Source organism: Ceratotherium simum, chromosome 37 (genome assembly GCF_057802395.1).
Source record: "Ceratotherium simum simum isolate JZ-2026a chromosome 37, ASM5780239v1, whole genome shotgun sequence".
Classification (NCBI taxonomy): Eukaryota; Metazoa; Chordata; class Mammalia; order Perissodactyla; family Rhinocerotidae; genus Ceratotherium; species Ceratotherium simum.
In genome coordinates, this window is record NC_141936.1 from 15,580,667 (window position 1) to 15,601,218 (window position 20,552).

Here is a 20,552-nt window from a genome sequence, read left to right on the forward strand (position 1 = left end):
CTAATCTGGAAGCTTGACCTTGTGTCTTTGAAAAAAATTGTTCCAAATTTTCAAATTGGTTTTGGAACAGCCTCATGTTGAGGACAGAAATGCAGATTAATGAACCTGCTGATTTAGCTTTCTCTTTATAAATGTTACTGTTCTGTAATTTAGTGATGTTAGAGACCAGTTGAATGTAGATCAGACTTGGTTTGTGATTTCACAGAATTGTCCCAGGCTGTTATGTTTTTCTAATGGATAATCTTTTTCTCTCCTTCCTTGATATCAGTTACCACTTTTGACAGCACAGTTTCACTCTCATCTGGTCTCCACTATAACAAAAGAGAAACTAGTTAACCAAACATCAGTAGTCTTTACATTCAGGTTTAAGTTATTAAGTAAGGCTGTATGTCTCTTCTTTGTAGTAAAGAAAGAAAGAAACAAATTTATTGAGCAAGTGCTGTGTGCCATATGCTATCCCAAACTTTCTTAATTGCAACACAATACACCATCTTCTCCCATTTCTCCTTCCACAAGCAGATGAGGAAAGTTTGGAAAGTTACAAACTTGTCCGAAGTCTGAGTGTGTCTCACTGGGCTGTTTTCCTCAAAGCTTAATATCTTGGGCTGTATTTTTGATGGTTGAGGTTGCTTAAAGATTAACTGATGGATTATTGCGGATAGCATAGTTGTTGCTCATCAAATAAGATTTATTATTATTAAGTGTAACTGGACTGCATTAAAATCATATTTTTTGAATGTCATCTAGGCATCATGCCGTGTATTATAAAGGATAAAATAAAATAAAGGAAGAGAGACTTTTTATACTCTGAGGTGCTTACAGTCTGGAAGGAGGCTTCCTTACATAATTTATGGGTTAGTTGTGTCTGACTAGAATACTGCCATTCCTCAGATATTTGTACCAAAGCAACTTTTTTTGGAGGCTGAAGCTCAAAATTAAGATCAAGCATTTTTCCTTGTTTATTTTTTTTCTAGCTGTGTCATTCTGAATTGCCTGGAATTTCAAGTTCTCACCCTTTTCCCCCACCCACCCTGTTCTAAATTTCTTGTAGAAGATTATTCACAGGGGACTAAAGACTTCTTGTCCTTTGTATATAGTGCATGTGAAGAAAACAGTTCTCTTCATTTTAGTTTTAATTGGCTCATGCTTTAGTTCTTTCCAACTCTTAGTAGTTACAGAACTTTCAAGATGTGTAAGTATATAATAGGCTGACATCCTTTCAGATTCACGCATTTTGAACTTTATATTTTTATATCATTTGAAGTAATGTAGGTGAAAAACCAGAAATGTTTGTGAAAGAAAATAAAGAGCGTTATGTTTGTTATTGATAATTAGGGAATTGTAATCCTGGATTGGGGAGAGGTAAGGGGGTGAAGGTCACTTTTAAAAATTAGTGTCTTGATTTCATTTTTAAAAGTCTCACTAACCATAAGCATTTAAGAATACTTAATTATATCTTTCCTTTTAGAAAAGAGCTTTTGTTTCTTTTCCTGCTAAATGAATTTACTTTGCTGATCACTTTGTAACTTGAGCTTCTTGAAGAAGGATACTGTATACACCTAATAAATAGCAAATGTTAAATGTTTGTTTATATATGTGTGTGTGCATTTTATTTTATCATTCTATAATTTTGCTGAAGTGTTGTAGCAAATTCCTTCCTAAGTGTATTTGCAGTTACTGCATCCTAAGTAAATCAGTCTCGTCAATGGGATTAAAATCCTGCTTGAATAATTTAGAATATTATTTTAAAAGAATGTTATTGCTCTTTTTAAAAATATGTGTAAAGCCTTTAAATTTTATGACTCTGAAGGAAGTATAGACTGATGTTTTTATGGTTAACATATTGATGAGATTAGAGTTTAACATTTAGTCCTTTTAACTTTTATTGACAGTTAATGTGTTCTGTGTCAAGGATGGGGGAGTGAGAAGTTGAAGTCCATCAATAACAGTTATTTTGCATGGTTGTTGACATGTTCACTTGATGGCAAGACCAGAGCACGTATATGTAGGAATCGGTACTTGAAGCCCGTTTCCTTTGGTGTATTGTTTTTGGACTTGTTTGATTTAGGGAAAGATTGTAGCTTATGGATCCTCTCCTGAAGGGTCTTTTCTGTTTAATGTTTTCCTCCCAGTTAATATTTATTAATAAAATTCATGATTAAGCAGCTTTCTGAGGCATTTAGTTAAGTGAATGTGAAAATCTGAAAATACTACTCCATATATGAAATTTGAGAGTCTGTTGCTTTTATGTTATTGTACTTTATTTCTATTTGAAAAAGACATTTGATTATTTAAAAATTACATTCATTGCTGTAGATAAGCACATTAAAAAGTTTTTCCATATTATTGTGCTTAGTAGTTCAAATAAATGTTCATGTTTTCAAAATTGCATTGGTATAATAGGTAAAATGATATTTGTTCACCAGACATTTGTATATGGCTTTCTAAGTGGCATTGAAGAAAAATGCACAATCTCTTAAGTATCTCATAGTCTAGTGGAAGAAAAAGATGCACAAACATAATTATGAAGCGGTATGTGGGTGTACTGATAGATGTAACCTGAGTATTATGAAAGAGCTGAAAAGAACTTGTTAGCTTTGCTTGGGGTCAGGGAAGGATTCCTGGAGGATATGACCCTTGAGGTGTGTTCAGAGGCTATGTAAAGAGTCATATAAAGAGGCAGAAGAGGGGGGCGTAAAGAAGACATTGGGAGGGTGGAGAGTGAGGGGAGGTGTGACGGTGGGTGGAAATAAGCATTGGTTTAACGTTGTTAGGGAATATAAGATAGAAAATAGTGAATGAAAGATAGAGAAGTTAGGCATAGACTAGGTCTTGAAGAGTGTTATGTTCCCTTGTAAAACACACCCTCACCCCTGTCGATAATGAGAGCTGGGTTTTGAACACGAGCATGATGCTCATATGTTTATTTTAATGGTGATTTTGAGGAAGATAGATTCCAATAGGTTATTAGAGTTTATGGTGGTTGGAAGGCTGTTGCAGTGATTTAGATGAAAGTTTTACGGTAATAGTATTCAGGATGAAAGAATGGGAGCGTATTTGAGAAATATCTTGGACCTCATGTTAGTAGCACATGATGATTCAATGAGAAGGGGATGAGAGAGAGGAAAGAAGAAAAGTTAAGGCTTATGCTTCTAGCTTGTATAACTAGGTAGTTGGTGTTGCCATTACTGAATTAGTGAATACAGAAGGAAGATGTGGGTGGATTTGGAGAGAGAGTTTACCAGGGATTTTGGACATGGTAAGTTTGGTCTGTATCTGGAGAATTTGGTTGGAGATGTCCAGCAGGTGGAATACAGTAGTTTTAAGCTTTGGGGGAACATCTGGGTGGCAATATAGATTTATTAACATATAAGCCAGTAATTTATCTTCTTTGAGATGTGGGCCGAACTTCTTGGGAAATCTGATAAGAGCTAGGGATCAATTATCCAGAAAAGAAGTACACACACCTTATATTTACAGTATTTTGTGTACAGTTTTAGGAGGCTTCAGAATCCTAGAGTCTTGTAAATTTTAGAACCCTAGATGTGTGGGTGGTGGTTGTAACCATGATAATGAATGAAAATGCATAGGGACCCAGGAGAGAGTGAAAAGAGCCGAGGGCAGAGCTCTGGGGATTAAAACTATTTAAATGGCCCTGGAAGAATAGGAGACATGAAGTAGGGGAGTACCATTTCCGAAAGAAGGCCACATTATACTCACTTGCATCTGCGTAGTTGTGCCCTTAAAGTACTTTTGTTTTAGCTCGTATCTGTTTATTTGCTAAGCTTGAAAAGCTGTATTTCTTTCTGACATTTGATGCCCATAGGTGAGAATTCAAGAGATTCTATCATTGGGCATGTTTGTTAGTCGACATGTGAGGCATTATACTGTGCCCTGGGCTGGGCTAAATTCTACTGACATTCTCCTTTAGTTTTCCTGATAGTCCTTTGAGATAGATACTGTTATTAAACCCACTTTACAAGTGAGGACATAAAGGCTTAGAGGAGTTAAGTAATTTGCCCAAGGTCACGTGGCTTGTGAAATTAGCAAAGCTGTGACACAAATCCAGACCTGTTGGACACAAAACCTATGTTCTCTACTAATAAACCATACTGTGTTTACAGAGATAATCAGTGACTCACACTGTGATATCACTTTACCATATGAGCGCAATGGAATGTGAGGGGAGTCCAATGATTTGGACTAGATTTGGGGATCCTAGAGTTCTGATCCCAGCTCTGTGATTTTGGGTAAGTTATATAATCTCTCTGGGTCTATTTTCTTCTTGTTTGAAAATTTTTATACCTGAACAATTACCAGAAGAAACCTTGTTGTCCTGTGGCTCCATCTCTGCTCTTATCTATAAAGCATAATACTGAGGAAAATACATACAATCTTGGATTATAAAACAACTCTTGATTTATATATGTGAGAAATGATTCTTTTATTATAATGGAAGAGTGTTTGTACAATATTTGAAGCCTCTTGGTTTATATCTTTAGAATTCTTTAGTTCCTAATAGAAGATTTAGTAATTCACGCTGGTTAGAGACCTTTTTGTACATTTTCTAGCTTTCATAGCATCTTATGAGCCTGAAAAAGATCATTTGAAGTTTTGCTCAACTATTAGCAGTATAGTTACCTCTGGAGTTTATAGTCCATATTAAGTTTGTTCTTTCTTTGAAATGGTTCTGAATATCCTGCTTTATATGTTTGTTATTTAATGTCAAGGGATGGTGTCTTAGGTTTATTATAATGTCTGCATGTGCTGTCAGCAGACTAAAACCACATTACACATACATGGAGTATTTGAGGCCATCATCATCGTATGGGCTTGTATCTTTTTTTTTTTTTTTTTTCTGGTGAGGAAGATTGTCCCTGAGCTAACATCTGCGCCAGTCTTCTCCATTTCGTATGTGGGATGCCGCCACAGCATAGCTTGATGAGCAGTGTGTAGGTCTGCACCTGGGATCTGAACCCACGAACTCCAGGCCGCCGAAGCAGGGTGCACGAACTTAACCACTACGCCACCAGGCTGGCGCCTGGGCTTGTATCTTTTATTTGTGAAAAGTTATAAGTAGCCACATCTTATTTATATTTTATATAGAGCATCCCATGCATTAGGCTATCTGATAAAAATAGATAGTAGTTTAGATGTAATAATAAATTCTCTTAAGGCCACTTCAGAAAAGTCTCTGATAGACCTGGGATTTGAATAAGATTTGAATAACAGGAAAGTTGTTCTGTTAAAGAGTTTGTTTTTAAGCTTTCCACAAAAAATTAGAACGATAAGACTCAGTTTGAGTTATCTGGTTAAGAATCCTCTTGAGTGAGAGTTGAGATTTTATTGCTTGGGTGACTGAAAGGACTATTTTGCCTACCTACTGCTTCCTGTTTCCCATCCATACCCATTGGACCTGGCTTGGAGAGGATTCTTTTTTTTTAACCACTTTATTGAGGTATGATTGACATACAAAAAACTGTATGTATTTAATGTATGCAACTTGATGAGTTTGGAGGCAAGTATTCACCTGTGAAACCATCACCACAATCTATGCAATAAACATATCCATCACCTCCAAAAACTTGTTCCTCCCCTCTTTGGAGAGGATTCTGCTAGTCAGCAATTTCTGTCCAGTTCAGGTCAGATGTGTGTGTGAAGCTGGTGAGCAATTGTGGTGTTTCACAGGTTGAGAGTGCAGAACTTACAGGTTTCCTGTGGCGTATAAAGAGGACTCTTTAGTCAGAAATGACCAGAAAATTATTAAGTCAGCAAGTATAAATGACTGTTATATGCCAGGTATTATTTTAGTGGCTGAGAGATGCAGCAATGAAAAAAATCCCTGCCTTCATGGAGCTGACATTTGGCTGGGAGGAGGGAGACCAGGAAAAGAAATAAGGAATGTGAGGTTGGAATTTGGGGGTCACTAGTAGGAGGAGGCTGCTGTTTTAAATAGAGTGGGCAGTTAAAGCTGCATTTTAAGGTGACAGTTGAGCAGAGTTTTGAGGTTGATAAGGAAATGAGCCATGCAGATATCTGGGGGAAGAACATTTCAGACAGAGAGAGTAGCAAATACTAACACCTTGAAGTGAACTTGTTTGACTGATGCAAGGACTAGGAAGGAGGTTGGGGTGGCGTGAGTGAGGAGGAAGAACAGATGAAGTCAGAGAGCTGTGGTCAGATCGAGCTTTTGTATTCTACAACATAGCGTAAGGACTTTGACTTGACCTCCAAGAGAAATGAGAAGTCACTTGAGGGGTGTGAGCGGCTGAGTGACATGATTTTATTTATGTTTTCAGAAGATGTAAGTTGTTCATTGTTCTTAGGGCACAGCACACACTCCTTGGCCCATGTAAGGCCCCTCTGTTACCTCTTTTCACTTTCATTTTTGTCCTTTTCCCTTCAGTGCTGATGCCTGCACCCTTTCCTAGCCCCATCCTTTGTCAGGGGCCAGTACTCTAGTATATTTGACATAGGTCCTCAAATGTGTGTGCCTACAACCTTGTAAAATGAGTTTTGTATGCTTGTGTTTTTATTTATGTTTATTTATTTATTTAATTTATTTTTTTTGTGAGGAAGATTAACCCTGAGCTAACATCTGTTGCGAACCCTTTTTTTGCTGAGGAAGATTGGCCTCAGGCTAATATCCATGCCCATCTTCCTCTACTTTATATGTGGGACGCTGCCACAGCATGGTTTGATAAGTGGTGCCTAGGTCTGCACCCAGGATCTGAACCCGTGAACACCGGGCTGCTGAGGCAGAGTGCATGAACATAACCACTACGCCACCAGGCCGGCCCCTGTATGCTTGTGTTTTTAGATTATATAAATGACATGCTGTTAAAAAAAAAAACCAGGAAGAAGTCACTCCGGCTGCTCTATGATAGTGGGCCAAGAGCAGAAACAGACCAGTTGGGAGGCTGTTGCAGTAATTTGAGAGATGATGATGGGTTGGACTAGGCTAGTAGCAGTGGAAGAGGTGAGAAGGAGTTAGATTCTGGGTACATTTTGAAGGTAGAGAGAAGAGATTTCCTGTTTAATCCTGTAAAGAGGATTACAAGTTTTTTGGCCTTGGCAACTGGAAGAATGGAGTGGACATTTGCTCAGTTGGAGAAGACTGTAGGGGAAGCAGACTTAGAGGAAAAAATTAGGATTTCTGTTTTAGACTTGATAAATTTGAGATGCCTAATAGGCATTCAAGTAGAAACATTGAGTAGGTAGCCGAATATATGACTCTGGTATTAAGGGGAGAGGGCCAAACAGTATATATAAATTTTGAGATTAACTTAAAGCCATGAGAATAGATGACATCAACTTCACCTAAAAACTGAGTGTAGATAGACAGGAGGTTCAGAACCTGAGCCTTAGGGTTGGAGGTTGTGGTGATGAGTAAGAACCAATTAGCCAACTGACAAATAGGAGCTAGTAGAGTAGGAAGAAAAACGAGAGACTGTAGTACTTGGAAGGCAAGTGAGGAACCTCTTTCTTAGGACTAGGAATGCTCGACTCTTTTTCAGTTGCTGTCGGATAGTCAAGTAAGATGAGAACTGAGACTTTGACCATTAGGTTTAGCAGTGTGGAAGTCACTGGTGACCTCAAGAGCAGGTTCAGTGAAATCATAGAGGTGAAAGCCTTATTGGTGTAGATTCAAGATATGATGGGAAAAATGGGACTTGGAAACAGGGAATGTAGAAATATCCTCCTCCTCTGCCCTGCGATTTTGCTGTAAATGGAAAAGAGAGAAATTCAGTGGTGCTGGAGGAGAAATATGTGAGGTTGTGAGAATTTGTTTGTTTTTAAGATGGGAAACTGATGATTTTGAATGCAGATGGAAATTACCTAGCAGAGAGGAAAAAATTTGATGATGCTGGGAAGGGAGATTGCTAAAGGAAGGTCCTTGAATAGGTGAGTTAGGATGGAAGTAGAACAGTACTTGCTAACCTTCATTCTGTATACACCTAGGGTTCTTGTTAAAATGGAGATTATGGTTCTGTAGATCTGGGGTGGGGCCTGAAATTCTGCACTTGTAACAAGTCTCTAGATGATGCCTGTGTTTCTGGACCTTGTGCTATAATTTGAGTATAAGAATTTGGCACTTTGAGTGCAGGAATTAGCAGATTACATTTGTATGCAATCAAATAGGTTATTGGATATGATCGGAGTTTGTGCAGTGTCTGTCTCTCCAGGTTGTTTCTATTTTCTTAGTGGAACAGGAAGCAAGTCATTATAGAGTGAGGATGGAGGAGATGGTATAAAGTCAAAGAGGAGAGTAGAGTCAGACTAGAAAAGTGGGATCGTGGGATTGACTGAGGGCCTGCTTGTGGTTAGTGGTTATAAATTTAAACTGAGACGGGTTGAATATGGGTGTATGTATGTTATTTTTCATTTACTTTCAGCTACATGGGTGCAGGTAAGGAGTAGGAAGGCAGTTGGGCTTTAGAATGGCAAGTATTTTGGAGGGAGGAAGAGAGGGGCAAGTGATTTATGGGTGTATGCGAGGTAGTTACAGATGATGGACCATGGACTCTAAACTGGGAAAGGAAGGAAATGAGAGAATGCTAGGTTAAAGAAAGAAAATGTGGGGTTTTTGTTTGTTTGTTTGTTTGTTTTGTGTTTAATTGCAGGTCTTCTCCCAGTCTTTAGTTTGCTAAGGGGCTCTGTAAATCTTCAGGAGAGGAAAATAGTGTTCATGTTCCCAATTCTTAAAATCAAAGAACACTTTCTGTGTCAGTATCTCTCTGAGCTTGTACTCTATTAAATAAACTTAGGGAAAAGTGTCTTAAACTGACTAAAGCAAGTATTAATATTAACATCAGGGATTATGATTTTATTTAAAGTGGAGCGTTCTGCAGATAAGAAAGGAGGGCGGTCTTAAAGGATTTTCAGAAAATTGATTGTCAGTTCTAAAAATTAGTTTTAAATGTATCCCTTTATTTCTGTTAAAACAGATTGTTAACATTGTTATAAGTCATGCAGATTTATAATCATAGCCATATAGTAAAATATTTACTGGACAAATACAGACAGATTTTCAACCATTGGTGTTTTTTTTTGTCTCTTTCTCTCTCTTGGATATTACAGATGACCATGGATGAAAAATATGTAAACAGCATTTGGGACCTTCTGAAAAATGCCATTCAAGAAATCCAGCGTAAGAATAACAGTGGTCTTAGTTTTGAGGAGCTCTATAGAAATGCATATACAATGGTTTTGCATAAACATGGAGAAAAACTCTACACTGGACTAAGAGAAGTTGTTACCGAACATCTCATAAATAAGGTATCCAACTTTAAAGGACTGTTGCTAAATATACTGAATCTAGAAAATCCTTTTACCGTATTTTACTTTGACTAGAAGTATTATTTTTCAAGGCTCCAGGAAGCCTCTAGTCATAAAAATCAATCAATGGCTGTATTATAAAACCTCACTCAAAACTTAACTATCAACTAAATCAGAATTTTTGATAATCGAGGGAAGATGAAGTTTGTGATCTATGATAAATATGTTCTCTGTAATCATAATTAAGGATGCAAACTTTCAGTAATTTACAAATATTAATATGTTAATTACAGATAATTATTTTTTCCTTAAAATGCTTAATCAGCCCATTATAGCTTTTTCTAAACTTTATATATTTGAAAATAATAAAACTACATTGTTTAAAAAATATTGTCTATGACTTTTCACCAGTTGAAATTGACTTTATTCATTTTAACTGAGTTTTACTATGGTAAACGTGAATTTTTTTTTTAATAGATAAATTAGTAGTGGGCTGTTAACATTATAAAATAGTTCTTTGGTTCCGGAAAGATGTGTTTGTTTTTTTGAACAAATGTTTTTATAGGGCAAACTCTTCCACTGCAAGTATGTCTTGCTTTAAGGGTGTCAGATAAAATGTAAAATACCACAGATAAATAAAAACTTCCCAAAGTTTTTGTGTAGTATTAGGGTATTCGTTTTTTAAATTTTATTTGGAAAAAATGGAGAAGTTGCACCAGTAGTACAATTATCTCTTGTATTGTGGATTCACCAGTTGTTAACATTTTGCCACATTTTTGCCAATCTTTCTATTGATATTTATTATTATTACTATTATTGATATTATTATTGCTGAGCAATTAGAGAATAAGTTTTAGATTTATTTACCCTCAAATACTTGGGAATGTTTCTCCTGAGATCAAGGAAATTCTCTTACTTAACCAAAGAACAATGTTAAAAATCAGGCCATTTAACATTAATACTGTTATCCAATACAGTCCACCTTCAAATTCACAAGCTGTCTTGTGTAGCAGTGATGTCCTTTATAGCAGTTTGGTTTCTGCTCCAGGATCCAATCCAGGATCACACACTCAGTTCCTCAGCCTTTCTTTGTCTTTCAGCACATTGACATTTTTGAAGAGTATAGGTCAGTTGTTTTGTAGATTGTCCCTCAGTTTTTGGTTTGTCTGATTGTTTCCTCATGACTAGTTTCAGGTTATGCATTTTTGGCAGGAATAATACATAAGTGATGTTGTGTCCTCAGTGCATCACATCAGGAGGCACATGATGTCAGTTTATCCCATTATTGGTGATGTTAACTTTGATCACTTGGTGTTCGCCAGATTTCTCCACTGTGAAGGTACCTTTTTTTCCCTTTGTAATTCATAAGTAATTTGTTCAGATATGTTTTGAGACTGTATAAATATCCTGTTCCCCAAGAAACTTTTATGTGATGGTTTTAGCATCCATTGATGAGTCTTGCATGAATCATTATTACTGTGGTGGTTACAAAACAGTCGCTCTCTATTTCTACTATTCCTTCTATAATTCCTTTCTCTTAAATGGAATTATATGAGCAGATAGCTAGTATCTCATAAAGCAAGGTGATTGTGTTCTTCACGCAATCAGTAGTTTTTTGCTAAGTGCCTACTGTGCACAACTTTCTCAGAAAATACAGTGGATGCAAAGAGATATGATCCTATCCCTTCCTAGGTTTGTTTTTACTCTGATGTGAGAGATCGTGCACACATTTAGATAACAGTGTGAGGCATTATGTAATTTTAGGTAACAGCGTGAGGCATTATATAATTAAGTGGCAAATGAGTTGTATAGGCAATAAATGGTTTAGGAATTCAAATGGGGAAGAGGCTATAAGGTTTCATGGGAAGGGATCAAATTGAACTGAGCCGTGAAAAATTTGGGATATAAGTGAACAATGTGGAAGGTATACCAGGATGGCATATGTCACGTGATTATATAGAAATGAACTGGGTACACATAGGAGGTAAGTAGAGTTTGGTTGAGGTGTATGTAATAATTTACGGGGATTAGTGGATTATGGTTTACAAAGATAGTTTGGGAACAGATTGGAGAAAAACTTGAATGCCAAGCTAAGGAATTGGAACTTTGTACAGTGGAGGTTTATTGGAGGTTTTTAAGTGAATGATGTGACAGAATATTTTAAGAAGATTAAGATGAGAATGATATAAATGTAGAATTGGGAGGATGTTTGCTAGAAACAGGAGAGGGCCTATAAACATGTGAGTAAGGTGATAGGCTAGAAATGAATGGATAATGTCAGAAATTCTGAAGTAAGACTAGATAGAATTTGGTTATTGGGAGAATTATGGTGCCACCAATAGAAATATTGTGAAGTTATAGTGGAAAACTGATTTGGAATGAGTAGAAGAGATGAAAAATTTTGTTGTAGATTATATTGGAAATTTTTATTGGAATCATTTTACATGTGAGGAAAATTGAGTGTGAGATGGTAATAAGATGCTCAAGTTGAAATATCATGTTTGGAAATACACAAGTTATAGCTTGGGCAGGAACTCAAAACTGGAGATCAGAATTTGACATTTGCTAGCATATATTGAGGAATAAGTCTTGGAGTTCAGAGAATGAACATCTCAGAGCTACGGGATGAATCTTCAAAAGCAAACTATGGTAAGTAGGTGCAGGAAATGAAGAAGACTGATTTAAGAAGCTTTGACATCAAAAGAAAGGAGGACAGTAGAGTGGAAGAGTTTTGCTTAAAGCTATTGAAGGGGAGAAGATGGGAGCAACTGAGTTCTTGGAAGTGGAGGGAGTGTGGAATCGAGAACAATGGAAAAGAAGTCAAGGTAGAAGAGGGGGCAGTGTTCTCATTTGCCAGAGTTTCTGTAGGGAATGATAGTCATGATGACAACTAACTTCTAAGTAGCATTTACTATGTGCGAGGCCAGTTCTAGTGCTTTTATGTGTATTAACTTGGGTAATGGTCACAACCCAGCTAGTCAGATACTGCTGTTATCTCTATTTTACAAGTGAAGAAACTGAGGGACAGAGAATTGATTTATCCAGATGCATATAGCTAGTAAGTGGCCTAGCTGGAACAGTATTCACGCAGAGTGGCTTCAGGCTGAGTCCGTGACTTCACCGTAGATCTGCCTCTGAGGTATAATGAATGGATCAAGATGCAATAAATATGCTGAAATGGAGGGTAAGTGAGGGCTTCGAGTAAGTTGACTCAGTGTTTGTAAAGCTATAGTCCTTTAAATTCTAGATCTTGGTTTATTTATAATTAAAATGAAGGAGTTGGCAGTAATATCTCTGAGATTCTTTAGTTCTAAAACTATTACGAATCTAATAATTAAGCCACACATCTTCTGAAAATGAGATGAAGAGACTTGGAGTAGCTCTTGAGGGGAATATACTAAGGAATTGGCAGGTGAGGAAAAAAAGCTCGGTAGGAGTTGGCCTGAATGTATGATTTGTCATTTTTTTTTTTGAAGCAGTGCCTTGCAGCTTGGGCACAGAAGCAGAAAAAACATCTGTAGTTATGTGCTATGGTCAAGAATTGGCTCATCCAAAAAGTGAGGAGAGGAGAGGAGGGGAGGCCGGAGTGTGAGGTCAGTGTTTAAGTGACTGATTTTTAGACTCTGAAACATGGTTAGGTAGAAATTGAAGTCATGTGAACAATAACTCTGTGGTAACTAAGAGCTTCAGCATGTTGTAAGTTGCTTAAGTAGTCCCACATCTAAGGTTAGCTGTCATTTCCAAGTATAGGCAGTTCCCTAGAATATATTCCAGAGAATGTGTATTCACGTTGATTGTGCTAAAGAAATTAAAAATATATGTGCCAAATTCTTAATTTTATGTCTCTTACACAGGCATTAATGATACATCACCAACATGTGAAAATGTTCTTTAATTTTTTTTTCTTTCACAAACACTCATTTGACCAGCTTAAGCTAGTCAATTTTTGACTAGGAAATGTGTCAATTTTAGCATATCTAATGATTGATCTCTACTTCAATTGAATTAAGTTTTTGAATCTCTGCTATTATCTATGCTTTCACTTTTGTATTTTCCATTTATCTTCTTTCTTTCTTTCTTTCTTTTTTGTGAGGAAGATCGGCCCTGGGCTAACATCCCTGCCTATCTTCCTCTACTTTATATGGGACGCCGCTGCAGCATGGCTTGACAAGCAGTGCGTCCCGGTGCATGCCTGGGATCCGAACTCGTGAACCGCAGGCTGCTGCAGCAGAGCATGCGCGCTTAACCGCTACGCCACTGGGCAGACCCTGTCTTATTTCATTTTTACTCTTATTTTATGAAAAAACTTTTAATAACCATGCAAATACAGTACTACTGTATGAAGGGGACACCGTCAAAAGAAGTCTATTAACTGACAGGCGAGGCCATCATACACTAGCCCAAAATGTTTGTCCCTTGATCTAAAAAGTCTCAATTTGTTCTACCAAATGGGACTTAGGAATGTTACCCATACAGTGTGCGAAAGTGTAGTTTGCATGAAAATCAATATTGCCTGTCTCTACATTGTGGCTTCTGACCGGAAGGTGAAAGAATGGTTTAGGGTTCTGTAGTATCAAAGTAACTATCTTCAGTCTCACTTCAGTCTCATAGAATATATCCCTTTCTGTGGTTCTGAGAGCATTACCACATGTTCTGTTCATCATTTTTTTGTTCACTGTGCTTGTAGCAGTTAGCTGAACTGCCTAACTAATAATACATATTTTTTAAAGCAAAGTTATTTTCTACTCAAGTGAACCTTTTAGTGCTATGTTATAGATGGCCAGGACCTATCTTTTCCGGTTGAGGAATTCAAAGGAAATATAGTTTCTACATGGAATCAGGGCTGGTTTATTATAGTTTGTTGGTACTCTGATTTCAAGGTAACCGTAGTGAATATTTTGAGGAACATTTTTGGTGAAGCAGAGTGGTACAAACTACCAGAAGGCAGATGAAGGGAGGACAGTTCTGTGGGATGAAGGTAGCCGATTATTAGCTTTGAAAATAAATTCACAAAGTTGAAGCAAGTGTAGGAAAGCTAAATGCTATTTCTCTCGCTTGGTAGTATATTCTTCCTGTCTCTAGAAGAATGTTTCCTTTGAGGAAACTGAGACCCAAAGGAATTCAGTGAATTTCTCAAGACCACAAAGCAAAATTTAGGGAATGACGTGGCCTTTGTGCCTCGCCGTAAGAAAAATCTTATTTTGTTTTAGTAAATATGAAAACATTTCAGAATTCACAGGGATTTTTTTTTCTTTAACATTTTCTTCTAAATAAAATAACTTTAAATGCATGGTTATACTGGAGGACAAAAAGTTCTGCTGCTTTCCAGTTTTAATGATTTTTAAATTATAGATCATTTTGTCAAAGCCTGAAAAGTATCCTTATAAGACTTATCATCACAGAAGTCAACATTCAAAAGTTTTTGTTATTGCCAGGCTCTGACTTAGGTGTAAGAAATGTATTGGTAAATAGAATGCATCTGATTCCTGCACTCATGGAATGAATAAACAAGTAAACAAAAGTGATAAGATATAATGAAGAAAACAGGATACAGTGATAGAGAAAAATGATGGGGGCAACTAGGTAGGCCAAGAAAGGGCTTTTTGAGGAAGTGGTGATGTTTAATCTGGGACTTGAAGAATGAGAAAGGTGCTCATGAGAAAAGTGGGTTGAAGAGCATTCCAGGCAAAGGGAATGGCTGTAGAACATTTTCTCTGTAACGTACCAGATAGTCAGCATTATCAGCTTTCTGAGCCACGTGCTTTCTGTCGCAGCTCCTTCACTCTCCTGTTGTAGCGCAAGAACAGCGATGGAGCCTGTGTAAGAATGGGCGTGGCCATATTCCAGTACAGCTTTATTTTTAAAAGACAGCATGCCATCCTTTGCCAAGTCCTAGACTAGAGAAACCGGAAAAAAAAAAAGCCTGTGGTGAGTGGGAAATTAAGAATTGGTAATGGGGAAGAATGGGATAAGATGAGGTTGGGGAGAGAAGCAGAAGCTGGATCGTGCCATGCCTTGAAGCTGTGGTATAAGGGCTTCATAGCTCATTAGATGTACTTAGGAAGCCATTCAAGGATTTTAAGCAAGACAGTGACGTAATCTCATGTAGGTTTTTAAAACATTCCTCTGGTTGCTGTGCGGTGAATAAGTTAGAGGGCCCACTAGTTGGAGTGAGAGGGAATAGGAAGGAATAATCCAGTGATTCAGGTGAGCGATAGTGGAGATTTACACCAGTATAGTGACAGTGGGGATGGAGAAAAGTTTTCAGATTCAAGATGTGTTTTGGATGTGAAAATATTTTTACCTGTTGATTGATTGATTGTAGGGAATGAGGAAGAGGGAAGAATCCAAGATTACTTCTAGGTTTTTGGCTCTTGGACAACTAGGTGTTTTCATTTTTTGATAAAGATTTGGGGTAGAAATAGAAGCTCCATTTGGACACGTTAATTTTAAGATGCCAATGAAATAGGATATGCAAATCTAGTTCTCTTGAGAAGTTTGGAGTGGAAATGCAAATTTGGGAATTGTGATCATGTAGATACTTAAAGCCCTGAAAGTAGATGAAATCACACAAAAAAGAAACAAGGGCTCCAGATTGAACCCTGAGGAATTTAAACATCCCAGGTAGGTTGAGGATTGCTTGGAGACTGAAAAATGGCCAGAGAGTTAGTGGTATGTATTTTAAGACTCAGCTCTAACCTTAAATTATAAAATAATTTAATTTCGACATTTGTTTGCAGAGTTGTGGTTTTCACAACCATTTTGTCTGTGTGTGTTTAATGTTAAAAGACAATCTTATATTCAAAAACAGTGATAATCAGTTCTGTCACTTGTGAGCAGGATTGGATAAAGGTGGAGCCATCTTTTTTATGGTTTTTTTTCCCCTTCAGCTATTGAAGTATAACTGACAAGTAAAATTGTAAGATATTCAAAGTGTTTTGTTTTTCTGGAGCAGTCTCCTTTTAGAAGACTCCTATTTGGAATTCCACTTCACAGAAAGTCTGTAAACTCAATAAAGTAACCAAGGATTTGCCTTTTCTTCTTCTACCCCCCGTTGAGCACTCTGTGTTTAACAGTAAGAAGTAAACTTAGAAGTAGCTGCAGTGGAAAAAGTACTGGGTAGAAGGTAGAGAGAACTGGGCGTTAGGCCTAATTCTGCCACTAACAATCTTGAACAAATTACTAGTTTTCTGGACTTCATATTATTGATTTATAAAATGAGATTGGGATTGGTTTTGTTAGCCTGATTGAGCTTTAAAATTATATAACGATTATTGTGTCTTGATAATTTTGGGTTATTATAAGATTTAGGAAGATCATAGTTTTTGCCCTTTACCGTTATGCCTTAATATGTATTTAGCATAAAAACGTTTCCATTTTTAATTGTTTCTTCAAGTCAGGGGAGAAACTTTCTTTGCTTTTAATGTGGCAAGAACTTAATTATCCCAATTTTGTGATGCTTAACAGGTTTCTTAGATTTGCCTTATGCTTAATTTCCCCTTCTCTTTCAAATGATTGCTCTATAGTGATAATTGAATGATGTGGCAATCTCATAAATAAGCTTATAAAAGCTAATTCTTGTACTTTGAAAGTTTGTTTTCCTCTTAGAAAAACAGCTGAACAAAAAAGATGTTGACTTTTTAACTCTACTAGAAACAGCTTCTTATTGCTAAAAGAACATTTAATCCAGCCGTTTTCAAAGTCATTCTATCCATATATCGTGTTCTTCAAATAATCTCTTAGTACGATTGAATGGGAGGAAGGCAGAATAAGAGAAGCTTCATCTGCTCACTTTTCGTTCCTTCAGAAAGCTGCTTATTGAGGACCTGTTATGTTCCAGGCATAGGTCTAATAAGCATTTTTGATATATCGAAGATCCCTGCCTTCTCAGAACTAATGTTTTGGACTTGCATACTTGAATCTGTGTCTTGTAATCCTGATCAATTCTAAGCACTTTGTTTTACAGGTAGGGAAATCGAAGCCTTGAAAGGGGATGGTTTCAATTTTTAAGTGACTTTGTTGTTGAATTTTTTTGTAAACTGACAAGTCTTTTTGTACCATAATACCCTACTGATTATTTCTTGTATGTAGGGTCTCATTTGCTGACAATGTCTCTGTGTAAACTATTTTTTCAGTATATTGATTCTTCTTCCCATTTTCAGAGGGAGAATGAGAAGAGCCAGAGTTTTAAATATTATGTTTATTTGTAGGTAAATTAAGATGTTTATGTGAGGGTACTAATTGCAAGTGGAAATGAAGTTGGTAATTTTATCAAGCTCTGGACTATTTTATAGGCCAATTACTGAAGCAGACTTAGCTTTTATAATAAAGCTTTCTTAGTACTTTTCCTTCCTTTCTAGACAAATGTGAACGAATGTGGAGAGATTTTTTTTTAATGGTGTTTATGTACAAAATATGTTATAAATATAATGATTTCAGTGAAGTATGAAGGACTTTGATAGAAACACTTAATAAGATTTTCATTAGCAAAGACAGATTCACCTCAGAGGCCCACAGATATTGAGTCTCTCCTGTATTGCATCCACCAAAAAATAATTAAGACACCATGCCTGGCAGCAAGAAACTCCCAATTTTAGTGAGGTAATCAGATTTGAAGGGGAATTATTTTGCCTGAGGAATTCAGGGCAAGGTAGAAAGAGGAGGTCACTTTTTTTTTTGAGGAAGATTGGCCCTGAGCTAACATCTGTTGTCAGTCTTCCTCCTTTTTTCCCTTTTTTCCCCCCTCCCCAAAGCCCCAGTAGATAGTTGTATGTCATAGTTGTACATCCTTCTAGTTGCTCTACGTGGGACGCTGCCTCAGCATGGCTTTGATGAGTGATGCCTAGGTCCACGACCAGGATCCGAACCGGCGAACCCCGGGAGTTCGTGAGCTTAACCGCTATGCTACCCCAAGGAGGTCACTTTTGATGAGCCTTAAAGAATTATTAAAGATTCATCATGTGAATGAAGGCAAAACGATAGTCTCAGTAGGAAAAATGGCATGAGTGAAAAAGGCAGGTAGGTATGAGCGTGGTCAGGTAGATCAGTGTAGGTAGAATATAAAGGACTTCAAATGCATTTGTAGGAAACGTGGTAAAGTTATAATTGAACTGGTTTTGAAAAATGTTGTAGGGGTTTGAGTTTTAGTCTGCAGGTGGTGGGAACCATTGGTTTTTAATCTTCAAAAAGAGCCTGACTGAAATGGAGAAGATGGAGTAAAAGGTTTAGTAGGAGTGCCATTTTCAGTGCTTTATTGCTACTTATCTTTTGTTCTCTGGCCATCTTGTCTTTTTTTCTAATTTAAAGAAAAAACTTGGAAGAACCTGAGAACCCATTACGTCGAATATTTGAGTTGCTTAGGGTGTTGACAAGAGTCAGAAAGAAGAGGAAGGCTAGGTGTACAGCTTAATGAATATAATTTGGAAAAGTGACTTGGCTATGAATAGGGTAATCCCCAAAGAGGAAGAGATTATTGGGGGCAGAGTGAGGAATAGGGGATTATTAGAGAGATAACAACTGTGGGATATGAGGAGCACAGGAAATTGAGTAGCTTCTACTTTGAAAGGATTAGAAAAGAAATGTTAGGGAGAGCCTAACATTTCTAACAAGTTGAAAGTGTTATTTAGCAGGTTCACCCATATTAAATGCCAGCTATTCCCACTTAAGTTGTTGAGTAGACTATAAGCACTGTGAGGGCAAGTACCCCTTTTTATCTTTTGTTGTATTTTCTAGTGATGTTCTTTTAATATTATTGAATAAGTGAATGTACAAGCTAGGACCTGTTTCATTCACCTTTGTGTCTCCTGCTCCTTCATAGAGTAGACACTCAGTCATTGTCCACTGAAATGAACCTCTGAGAATAATGCCAGCAGTCAAATGGAAACTGTCGTGGTTTATATCCACCAACTGCTGAGATCTGTTTTGTCTTTTGTATGTGGGGTAATACTTCTACCTATCCAAGTTAATTACTGAATCTAACCACTATTTAAGCAGAGTGTATTTCACCATTTAAAAGCACAGTGTAATTTTTGGGCTGTATACCTCTGATTTTTTGAGACTGGATTCTTGCAGTGTGCTGGGAAGCAGGTCGTGTGATCCTGTGGAACTATGTGGTTTTTTTCCATGGTAATCAAGAAAACAAAAGACTAATTGCCATCCTTGTATATGTTTTACTACTGATTCTTGCAGTGTCCCTATTGTTCAGAGTGTAACTGTGGTACTAATGCTATAATGGCTTTCAGTGTGTATCTTATTCTCTTAACCATTGGGAATGGAGTAGTTTACAAATGATAGTTCATATTGTCCTTCTGTGGTATACTATTTTATTCTTTCTGTTTTCCTTCCCAACCGGTAGGTAAAAAGCTACCATTTTTGGTGGCACTAATACTCTATGGTACTCATAGAGAAATCCTGATTTTTTAAGGTGTTATTTAAAAAAAAGTTAAAAAGAATGTTTGAACTAAGAATGTATTTCTTAAAAACGATGCCAAATTTAGATGATTTTTTGTTTGCTTTACTATGTATCAAATTTTTTTTAATGTATGAAAATGTCCCCCTGCTTTGAATGTCATGACTTCTCTAGTGCTATTCATTGTATTCTACTTTGTATTGAGGTCAAGTGAATGCCAGTTTTAGGCTCCTCTTTTCTCCCTTCCCCCATGGAGACTGTAAAGTGGCTGAATGCATTTTGTATCCCCCTTAGTGCCTAGCATCGTGCTTTGCCTCTTGGGGAGTAATCATTAAATATTTGAATTGTCAGTTTGGAAAGATTTTTATTTTCTTTTCGAACTTCATTTTGGGCACTTAAAGAGTAAGTGGGGACTATTGCCACTAGGAATGAGTTTGGTTTTGAAATGGTAAGTAGTGTGCTCTTTGTGAAATGCTTAAACTTATATTACTAACTATATATACATTAGTAAAATTACTTAGAATCTTCTGACAGCAATCAAGAAAAGTTTTCCCTGCAGTGGTTATCTTATTATTTTATTAATGATACTGGTATGAGTCCTCTGATCAAGATTGCCACCTTTATGCTAAAAGTTAGTGAAAATAATGAGAACAATACTGTCAATCTAGAAAATATCGAGAGCAGTGAATTTTATATCGTTCAGAAATCTGTCATTAGTGAATTATTGGAAAGTTTAAAATATTAACAAAAGTTAACATTAATCTCCTAACCTTAGTAGAAGCTTGCTTTGAAATATAGACATCTGAAGGTTGTTATGTGTTATGAGAGATAGCAACATCTAGTCACTAAACTTATATTGAATATA

At 36.8% G+C, this 20,552-nt stretch overlaps 1 protein-coding gene across 3 annotated transcripts in view; it reads left to right on the plus strand.

Moving 5' to 3' along the window:
* CUL3 (cullin 3) overlaps positions 1-20,552 on the plus strand; it is a 98,395-nt gene that overhangs the window by 13,705 nt on the left and 64,138 nt on the right. The window contains exon 2 of one of the 3 annotated variants that reach the window (XM_087424756.1): positions 9,082-9,279. The exons of 1 other annotated variant lie outside the window; for it this stretch is intronic. In XM_087424756.1, the coding sequence (XP_087280882.1) occupies positions 9,082-9,279 (198 nt within the window). Of the gene's footprint in view, positions 1-9,081; positions 9,280-10,543; positions 10,619-20,552 lie in introns of those variants that run through there. One more of the 3 variants, XM_087424758.1, reaches the window with a different exon arrangement.